This window comes from Channa argus, chromosome 20 (assembly GCF_033026475.1).
Source record: "Channa argus isolate prfri chromosome 20, Channa argus male v1.0, whole genome shotgun sequence".
Classification (NCBI taxonomy): Eukaryota; Metazoa; Chordata; class Actinopteri; order Anabantiformes; family Channidae; genus Channa; species Channa argus.
This window is the reverse complement of record NC_090216.1, coordinates 16,134,911-16,146,140: the sequence shown is the minus strand read 5'-3', so window position 1 is coordinate 16,146,140 and position 11,230 is coordinate 16,134,911. Positions and strand designations below refer to the sequence as shown.

Below are 11,230 nucleotides of genomic sequence, written 5' to 3'. Positions count from 1 at the left end.
CTGTGGAACCGACGTACTGAATTGTCCGTTTACCACGGACTGTTTGGAATGTAACACAAAGTGCAGCCTTGAAAACAGTCTGTTTACATTGCAATGCTTTAACGGTGGAATACTTTGTACAATTTAAAAAAGTCGTTTAGTAAACTCGTTTAGTAAAAGTGGTTCGCATTGTGTAAATGGAGGCTGGATAACTGCTAGCATCAGTTAACTGATCGCACACACTGCGAAAAACCGCTCAAGAAAGATAAATGCTGGTCACCTTGGCTTTTGCTCACAGTCCATCTGACTGTCCAAAGCTCACAGCACACACACACACACACACACACACACACACCTATGTTGGCTGGTTAGCGAACAGCAGCGAAACAACAACGCTGGGTTAAACTAGTACGTGAGGCTGCTTGTCTGTAGCCAGGAATAAAGATGAGCTTCCGGAAGCTGATGTTTACCAACCTGCGGTTATGGTCTTCAGGGAGAAGTAGCGTTAGAATGATAAGATTTCATAATGGTAAGTAAACGTGTTACAGTGTTTCCGCTGTATTTCCTTAATCCTCTAATCCTCTCACACCTCCACGCTAGTTTTTCCTTATTAAGCGAGCAAACAAAATTATGATGTTCTCTGTAATGCTTACTGGTTAAGATAATGATATATTTAAATATACTCTTATACTGTCACAAACTGAATTCATCCTGCAATTCGGCATATTCCACATGTTCCTAGTTGTGCCACACTGGGAACATGAACTGTTCCTGAACTTCACATGTATGCTCCCCACTAATTCTGCAGGTCTAAAGGGCTTTAGAAAGGCATCATTTTCCTCCTGCAGTCCAAAGGTTTGTATAGTTGGAAGCGGCCCCGCTGGTTTCTACACAGCACAGCAGCTGATCAAGGTGAATGTTTAATTCATTATCCTCAAAATGATTTGTATTGTTCACAATGCTAAAACAAACACTGAATGGTCTCTACTCACATTTGGTTTGTTGTCAGCCTGCAGCCTGTTTGCACCACAGACCATCATTGTTGTCTAAAAACTAATAAAAGCAAATCAGCCAGACACACGGTTCCATTCAGCAATATTTTGTCATTCGAAAACATGTGGCCAACATACTTGTATATAGACATACAGTACATATAGCCAGTGATTCTGGTTTGCGGAGTACATGAAAATGAATGCTAATAAACTTCTTTCCGTTGAAATATCTCTCTGCTTCTGTCCCAAAACTCACATATTTTCCTAGTTAACTGTATTGTTAAAAATCACCATGCAGATGCTAAAATGAACATTGAATGATCTCTACTCACATTTGGTTAGTTGTCAGCCTGTAGCCTGGATCAGGTTGCTTCTATCCCAAAACTAACATATATAAGAAAGGCAGAGGGAAGTGTAATACTAGTATAATTCCCACTGAGAACTCGATAAAGAAGACCCTTGGACTTTTTCACTCAGTGAAGTGCACGTGAGGTCGACATGCTAAATAAGCCAGAAGAATTTTCTCAAACCCTATTAGCAAGTTTGTGTGGAGCCTTAGTTCTTCACCTCACATTGTTCCAAATCAGTATTTGTTTGTAATTACTTAAGATTCATTCAAACAGAAATACAACTTTCAACTACATTGACCAAACAATATCCAATTTACAGTTGCAGCATCTACATAAAGTTCTCATAGTTGCAGTATGTGACCTGTTGTCACATACAATATATAAAAACATGCATATACACCTATCAACTGCAACGTTATGAGCGCCTCTGCAATTTAATGCAATGCAATACAGCAGCTCTGCCATGCATTCTACTTTTACAGTGTTATAATTTCTCAGTTTTTAGGTTGAAAGTGATAATTCTCCTATGTGATTATTATTGAGGTCAAAGTGGGTAGAGGAGTCATAGTGGATTGCAAGAAGCGGTAGTTCTAACGCTTGGGCCACCATATTTACTATTGATGACGGGGTGAACATTAGCATATAAAGGGAAACACATATAGGGAAGGCAGAGAGACGTTTAATACCAATAATATCTGGTGTTTCAAAGCTAGGAAGTAATTTGAAATTTGATGAAGTCACTATAGTTCATTATACTAGCCAAAAAATCTTTAACAAGATTTGAAACATGCAAAAAACAAAGAACGTGTACTTCATTATAGGCTGTAAAATGCAGGCAAAATATCTTAACGGGCATCATTTTTGCCAGTTAAGATATTTGCTTACACTGGTTCACATGTGAATACATGTACAGGAGTTTTGTCACAGTGTGTAGTTTCACAGTTTTAGCCTACAGGCCCACTTTGAACAAATATGTAGGCTTTTTTTCTTGTCCTACCAGATCTGTGTAACCGTAATAGTCACACCCTTTACCTATTAAAACTGTTTGATCTTTTCCAGTTCATGTCTTATAGATGCTAGATAATAGATGCTTTAAGTCAAACTCAAGACAGGAAACAACTTGCAGACTTCTTGTGTGGTGGTGTTGTTTAATCAGTAGTTGTTGATTGATTTTACATTTCTGTGCAAAACAATAACAGGGTGTTTTCAATGTTGTCTAATTTACTGCAGATATATTTCATTCAAAAGCATGAGCTAGTGATATGATGACCATGCTCATTGGCCGAATGACTGTGGCTTTGTGATGGTTTTTCTTCTCTTTATTTTACAATATACAAATAAACTGATAAGACATCGTTTTATTTAAAATTCAGATAACAAAAATTTATTATACACCTAAAACAAGTCTTAAATCTTATGCCCCAAGTTTAACTCATGTTCATTAAACCATTATTTTGTAGTTGCTGAGCTCTAATTGAGAATTTAGTAACTGTAGCTGAGCAACCATAATTAGCCCCAATTTTTCGTATTTAAAATACAGTCTGACAGTGCATAAGTGCCACATCTATCAACCCATCCATTATCTGCAACGGCTTAGCCTGCTTACGGTTGTCAAGGGGGCTGTGGAGCCTATCCCAGCTGTCATTTTGGTGAAAGGGAGGGTCCACGGTGGACATGTCGGCATTTGGAGTTGTTGTGGAATCCCTGACCAATCCATGCATGTCACGTTAATATCACCAATTAACCAAAAATGCATGTGTTTGCACTGCCCCTTATTGCCACAACCTCAATCAAATAGATCTAGTTTTATATAATTTGTCTGCTTTTTCCTATTTTTGTTTCGTTCTCCCAGGCACATCAAGATGTTGAGGTGGACCTTTATGAGCGGCTGCCTGTTCCCTATGGCCTGGTCAGGTTTGGAGTAGCCCCTGATCATCCTGAAGTCAAGGTCTCTACTCATAATGAGAAACGTTAGATATCACATAACTGTCAAACCTCATTTGCAGCATAAGGACTGAACTATTAACAGATTCAGAAATTTCTATGTGGATGGCTTTCCAGCTATCTTTATAAGCCGGCTGCAGTTTTAGGTCAAGTCTCCATAATAATTTTATCCTCTCTGGTTGTGATCTGTGATTACTTTCATTAGAGGTCAAGACCTTCTTCGTGTCCACTATCGTACCAAACCTCCAACGAAAAACAAAATGCAATAAATACCTGTTGGCATGTTGATTACAATAGTTTTTGTGTTTAGGCAAAAGGAAACTCAAACACCAAACCGACCTGTTTGCTGAAATCCTTGATGAATAGTTTGATGAATAAACACTCTATATCCCCCTGACAGTCTCTAAGCCTGTATGAAAACTGCCTGGCACATATCACGTAAAATAGCCACAATTAAAGCTGGGGCGTGGAAAACTAGTTAATGGTGGTGATTTAATCAAGTATTAAAGTTTTAAAAGGTTGTGACTGAGAGACATTGTCAGCTCAGAAGATCAGAAAAGGTTGGTTTCCCACAGGCAGTGTAGTGACATTTAAAAACACACAGGGCTCTGATGGAGAGAAAATAATACTTTTTACAGTGACACTTTCACATCTGACATACTTGATATGTTTACTGTTCGTGGAGCAAGTGAAAATTTTTTAATAAATGAACTATGGTTAACCACTAGTTGCTCTCATGCACCTGGGAACATAAATAGAAAATCTTCTGTTGACCAGATCATCCAATTTCTGTTTAGTATTTGCAGTCTTCGTGTTTTGCGAAGACAACAGTACCACAGGAACCATGTAGACTGAGTCCATGAAGTCATTTTTACCAATTTCCTGACAACGACAGATTGCATCTCAAGGTATCTAATATAGTAAGGACCAGACTTTATTTCTTCACAGACAGGGGAAGTATCACTGTCACAGCAGAGTGGTGGAGTATGCATCTTTGTCTAATGGCCTGTACACACACAAATCACACAGCAGCTTCTTGTGTCACTAAAATAACATTACGAAAAAGGAAGTATAGCTACAAGTATAGGAAAAGTTCAACATTTGGCCTAAAATTAGAGTAGAGAAGTTTGGTACAAGTGTCTAGAAACTTAACATTCAAACAACATCACACAGCATAGCATTTTATTAATTATTTTATTTTATTTTTTCAGTACTTCCTAAAGTACAGTCCAAACAGAAGCTGCTCCAAACTAATTCAGCATACGTTTTAATGGTATCAGTTGGTGTGGTGGATAATGTCATAATAAAATCCATAAATCATACATAAAGTTAAGCTCACTCTATTATACTAAAAACCAAATCAGTCGTTCTTGTGTTTACTTACCACTGCAGGTGCTATAAACCTGTTCTTTCATTTTGACACTTCTGCTGTTTTTATTCCCTCAGAATGTCATCAACACATTCACGCAGACAGCCAAACATTCGCGCTGCAGTTTCTACGGCAATGTGAATGTAGGGAAGGATATTAGCGTTGAGGAACTGCGGCAAGCCTACCATGCAGTGGTGCTGGTAAGAACAAGAAAACAGGATTTGCTGCCTGTACTTTAAATCCCATTTATATGAAATTGTGTCAGCATATGTTATGCTCTGGCAGAGTTACGGGGCAGATGGAAACAGGAGTATGGGTGTACCAGGAGAAGATTTGGCTGGTGTGTACTCTGCCAAAGACTTTGTGGGCTGGTACAATGGGTTGCCCTGCTGTCAAGGGGTATGTTTTGCATTTTGTAGATGTGGTGGATGTTTCCAATAAATACAGTTGATGTTACCTTTCCTAAAACAGCCCACTTCTGACTAAACAACGTGCAGAGAAATTCTGAGATCAGCCCGTCTGGTATTTCTGCTTCCTGTCATGTTCTTTTATCTTCGAATCTCAGTTTTTCTGTTATGACGTTGTCTTTCATTTCAGCTGAGTCCAGACCTGAGTTGCGAAACCGCAGTCATTCTGGGCCAAGGCAACGTGGCCCTGGATATAGCAAGAATCCTGCTGTCTCCCCTTGACATATTAAAGGTGACAAAACACACAACCTTGAGTACGTGAGATAAAACTGTAGAAGGTAAACTTAAAAAAAAGCAACCACACAGAATAAAGCCTGTGAAGGATATAATGAAGACATTCTAGACAGGTTGTCAATGGTGGAGGCAAAGGGTTTATTTAAAAAAGGAAAAAGAGTAGAGCTTTACTCAGGATGAGAAGAAACAACATCAGATTACCTGAGCATTAGCTATGTTTTTAGCAAGAAGAGCAAGGATGAGAAGAAACACAACATGCAGATAAAAAAACAAAACTTCAAAAGTTACAGAACAGAACTTTGGTGGATGTGAAGATATAGTCTAGAATAACAAAGAGGTGTTATTCTAGACTATTTTAGATACTTAAATGTTTTTGTCTTGTCCATTTACATGTACAGTACATGAGGGCAGCAGAATATTAGAAACATCTCTGAATATAACTACCTCTTTGTTAAAATACATAAAGCAATTGCAGGCCTTATTATTCAGAAGTCATCTGAGCCTTTTCTGTTGCAGCGTACAGTAACCTGGGGTGAGTCGAAACCTGTTTGCTTTTATTTTCTTTCATTTGTCAACTTCTGGCTCCTGGTCTGATGAAACTCTTGGGGAAGTTCACTCCTATCTCTGTACAACATCAGGCACTGCTCACCCATAATAAAAATCATAAAGCGAATCGTGGGGATAGCAGCAGACTTGATGCTGAGGATAAACGGCTTAAATCCACGCATGGCACTTTTGAAGTTGAATTGCCCAAGAAAACTAGGTTAAAGGTTTAGTGAGTGGAAAATGGTATATTTAATTAGAGCAAATTCCTTTATTTAGGTCACCCTGAAGTGTGAGAATTATAAAGGAATTTAGTTTTATCATTTCTTATATTTTATGAGGTTATTGGGTAGATAATGTACAAAAAATACTTGTGTTTTAAATGTGAAATTACTTATTTCGTCTATAGTATAATTAATATATATTTAGGTGTGAAGAGCTAAAATCCATTCATACATTATCTTAAGCTCAAGCTCCACACAGCTGATGGGTAGATTTGCACAGCTTTAATGAAAGTATTTTACTGTGGTGGTGCTTTGGATTTAAAAAAAATAAATAAATTATTTGCAATAGAAAGAGTGCAGCCTACAGAATTCTGACTAAATTTACAGAAAACCAGAGGGAAAATGTCATTATTGCTCTAGAAAATGTCTCCTGTTTCTCTGCAGAAGACTGACATCACCCAGCCAGCCCTGGAGGCTCTGATGAAGAGCCAGGTCCGCAGGGTGCTGATCATTGGCAGGAGAGGGCCCATACAGGTCGCTTGCACAATAAAAGTGAGTATCAGCAGAGCATCTCTAAATCTCAGAAACTCATAAAGCAAAGTTAAAAGATCATTTTGACTTGTCAGATTAATCAGATTTATCTGGAAGTGACAAAAAGCGTGTAAACATCCATCACGGTTTACTTTGACCTATCATACTTACTGTAATTGTGCACACACAGTTTCCTCTGCAATGAGGATTTATTATCAACATTTTGTTTGTACTCCCACATGCCTTTCTGAAAGCAAAATGAAACTTTTAAGCCCGGTGTAGCCCACACACTTCCACAAATTGTTGCCTGTCCGCCAACAACGTGCGCAAGCTGGAAGCAATGTTTTCAGTGGAAACACAAATATAGTATATGGCCCTAGTATTTTTGCCATATGTTCATTCGTTTCAAAGTGGATAATACGGGACCCTACATAAACTGGGAATTGTCAACTCAAACTGGATTGTCAGTGTTTAGGTCATTTGTCGTGTTTGTAATCCAATTACTATTACATGCTGTGGCAGAAGTAGGACTCTTTCTGTTACTTTAGTTTTAGGTGGATAATACTATATTTCTATATCTACTCCCTATTCATTACTTTGGGCTAATTATTTCAACCAATGATTTAGTTTTAGTCAGAAGTGGACATTTACTTAAGTACAACTTTGCGCTTGTACCTTATTGGAGTATTTCAGTATCGGGCTCCTTTTACATTTACTTCCTTCTTTTTTTTTAATTTTAGAGCTTTAGTTAATAATTAGCTTACACTTTAACAACTCTGTCACTTTTCTCAAACACCTGGATAGCTCTGGATGAATTTTTAGTCAAATACTTTACTTTTACTTGAATTTGTGTATTTCTACCACCTGTGGTCCTAATTAATTCTTTTGACTTGTCTGCTTACTCAGTTACTACACAGGTTGTACTCCAGTATGGATGTTTAGTTTCCTCTTAAACACAAACTTGTAGTTATATTATATATTATAATTTCGATTTTATTTCCAATTGGGCACAGTATTTGCATTCTATCAACTGCAAAAGTATTATGGTTCTCCTGGTAGAGAATAATAAAGTATATAACATGAACAGCTTATGTGTCTTTAGTAATTAAAAGAATGTGTTAATCCAACAGTAAATTATTTTTAATTCATATTCATATAATCACAGCTATGTTCTTCTTGTCATCAGGAGCTTAGAGAAATGGTGAACCTGCCGGACACCAAACCCGAGATGGTGGAAGCTGATTTTGAGGGTGTCGCAGATTCTATCAAAGGTAAAACGTGACCTTTAAGTTTAAATCCTCTCCTTCTTTTTTAACAGCTCACCCGTCTGCTCTGCTGTAGAGAGATTTGCACTCCATTCTCATTTGGGTTTTTTCACATTAAATTAATGTCATACAGAATATACAACACAACAGAATGAAAGCATATGAGATGACTACATGTATTGATAGCACTTAGGAGCTTACCAAAATATGACTACTGCTAAGACAGTTGAAGATGTTTCAAGGAAGGAAGACACATGTGCTGTGGTTAAGAGCCGGAACATGGCCTATAGCACAAAGACGTGAGTGGAAACTGTTAACCCTGTAAACATGCAACATATACTGTAGTCCACAAAATATTTTATTCAGTGTTAGACACTGCAGGTTAAGAACTTTTCATTTTCATTAGAGCGTTACTCGCCCTTGTCCTGTCTAGTAAAATAATAATGGTGCAGTGAAGGTTCAAGCTTGTAGTGATAACAGCCTCACCGCCTCTGTTCGTGACTACTTATGAGAACCCTGACCTAATTTCTGTATGATGATACAGGCAGAAAATGACACATGATCTTAGAAACAGGTGGCTTGTATTGTTCCTGTTTTCAGTCTTGCTAAGCTTTAATTGTCAGTGATAATATTAGTACAGTACAGAAGAGATGACGACTGCAGTTACAGGAAAGTGAAACGGGGCCTTTAAACATTGAGGAAAAAACAAAAAACCTGCAGCTTTCACAGCCTTTTTTGCCAGAAGTGTGTGGGAGTGCATTTGCATGCATGCATGTGTTTTTGTGTGTGTGTGTGTGTTTGATAGCTCATACTTTGTACGTGTGCATCTGGACACATCAACACACTGTTTTCGTTTTACTAAAATGGCACAGGCCACGTGATCATGCAATGCTTTTATAGTATATTATGCACATCTACACTACTGAAAACACACAATCATACAGTGATATGAAAAACGATTTCACCTCTTCCTGATTTCCTCTTTTTTTGTATGTAAACAGTTTCAGACCTTCAAAGAAAATGTAACATCAGAAAAAGGCAACATGAGCAAACACAAAATACAAATTTGAAATTCTAACTTTTATATTATTGATGCAAAAAGTTTATGTAATACCTGCATTTAAATTAACTAATGTGAAAAGTAATCATCCCCTGAACTAACAGCTAGTTTAAGTCTGGACTGGACTAGTTCAAATCAAACTTTTGTATTAGTTATTATGCGCCTGACACAGCAAAGCATCCCCACACAAGCACACTACCACCTCCATGCTTGTCCGTACAGTAGATATGGTGGTTTTTATTTGTGGAATCCTGTTTTGGGTTTACATTAGATGTAACAGGACCTAAACAGTTAATTTTGTTTGTCATCAGTCTGTAAATTAACCTAAATGCTCGGAGGGTTCATTTAGATTTACCTTTTATTGATGGCTGAAGCTGCAGCTCCTTCAACATTTCGTTTGGATAATGTCAGTAGGAGCAGTCGTCCAATTTTAATTATATGATAAAATATTTGAAATGTAAAGAAATGTTAATCTTGAATATAAATGTCACTGCTGTGTCAGATTTGCCAAGGCCCAGGAAGCGTCTGACAGAGCTGATGGTAAAGACAGCACTGGAAATCCCAGGAGAAAAAGAGCGGGAGAGACGAAATAAGGCCTCCCGCGTCTGGGGTCTTCGATTTTTCCGGAGCCCCATTGAAGTCCTGGCTGACCCCAACAACAACAGAACAGCTGGCATCCGACTGGCAGTCAACAGTTTGGAGGTAACCTGGATTTTAATATTTAATGCACAAGAGGTCTCTCATGTACATTGACCTGGTTAAAGGTGGTATTGGTTTGTGCACGCAGGGTTCAGGAGAGGGAGCTCGTGCTGTGCTCACTGGAGAAGTGGAAGATGTGAGATGCGGCCTGGTCATCAGCAGTATTGGCTACAAGAGCCTCCCCATTGATCCCTCTGTACCATTTGACCCCCAAAAAGCCATCGTCCCAAACACTATGGGCCGCGTACATCAAACCGCAGGTTTTTGAAATATGTACAGCTGTCTTAGTCTTGGTCTTAGACTTGGACTAGTTTGAGAATTATTACACTTTATTTATTATTCTTTTTATTTTCAAATTAAACCTGACCTCTGTCTTTCTAGGTTTATATTGCAGTGGCTGGCTGAAAACCGGACCAACAGGGGTGATAGCCACCACAATGAATAACAGCTTTGACACTGCGCGGTCCTTAGTAGAAGACATGGTCTCAGGGAGCTTAGATGTGTCACCTGCCAAGCCTGGTTCACAGATCATCACTGCTCTGCTGGAAAAAAGAGGTACCCAACTGTCCATTTAGGACGGGCTGCGATTGTCTCAGAATTGTTATGTCTTATAAGACTGGTTTAAAATCATAATATTAATAATAACAGAAAGAGGAAGAAGAGCAATAACCTTTACAATAAATAGACTAATTTGCATTTCTTAAAGGAGCTTGATGAGATTCACACTAAACCACAAAGACAAGCAAAATGACAGCAAAGAACAACTACAAAGACATTCAACAAAAATGTAAAAATTGCCATTAAACAGCCTAATGCAGTTTTTATTTTATTGTTTCTAGGAGTAAAACCAGTGACTTTTTCAGACTGGGAGAAGATTGACAGCGTCGAGATCAGAAGGGGTGAATCCAATGGAAAACCCAGGGAGAAAATTCTGACTGTGCAGGAAATGCTGCAGGTGGCTCGAGCATGACTGAAGACACTGGTCACGAACTGTTGCAGTTCAGAAAAACGTTGGCTAAAATGACATTTTGAAGCACTTACTGTACACAGTGTACACATGGTACCTTTAAAAAGCCAGGAGGTACTGCAGTTTACCCCTCACTTCTGTCCACCTAACGCATCCAAACACTTCAGTTCATGTTCTCGGTTGCAAGAATGCTGTTAGCAATGGACATATGTACTGTAACTGTTTAAAGTGTGTGGTGGCTGAAATGTTTTTAGTCTTGATATATGATATTCATGTAATAATATTTACCATTCTGAATAACTTTGATACAAAATAAAATGACTATATCCTGTCGTGCATTATCATTTCCTGCTGCTACAATCTAAATAGTTCCTGTTAATGTGTCAGCTTAGATGTTTGATATTGTAGGTTTGAATGCAATACATTCTTTGTATTTCTGGATTTAAAAATTGTTTTTAAATACATTTAACTTTTAATGTTAAAAATTTGCATGTTTTATACCCTGAGATGAGGAAGGCGAAATCAATCCCCTGCAGTGATCATGTGCCTTGTTACAGCACTGCAGCAGATTATTCAAAATTATAAATAAAATTTACTTTTATAAAT

General features: G+C 38.0%; 1 protein-coding gene across 2 annotated transcripts; it reads left to right on the top strand.

The window, feature by feature from the left end:
• The first annotated feature begins 42 nt into the window (after positions 1-42).
• fdxr (ferredoxin reductase) lies at positions 43-10,955 on the top strand. Of its 2 annotated transcripts, XM_067489019.1 has the most exons (12): positions 43-508; positions 788-891; positions 3,174-3,269; positions 4,712-4,834; positions 4,920-5,033; positions 5,232-5,333; positions 6,547-6,654; positions 7,820-7,904; positions 9,461-9,660; positions 9,746-9,917; positions 10,039-10,212; positions 10,497-10,955. In XM_067489019.1, the coding sequence occupies exons 1-12, from the start codon at positions 424-426 to the stop codon at positions 10,625-10,627; spliced, it is 1,494 nt and encodes a 497-aa protein (XP_067345120.1). In that variant the 5' UTR covers positions 43-423; the 3' UTR covers positions 10,628-10,955. The 2 variants fall into 2 exon arrangements, with proteins under 2 accessions (XP_067345120.1, XP_067345121.1); XM_067489020.1 differs by lacking the exon at positions 4,920-5,033.
• The last annotated feature ends 275 nt before the right edge of the window (positions 10,956-11,230 follow it).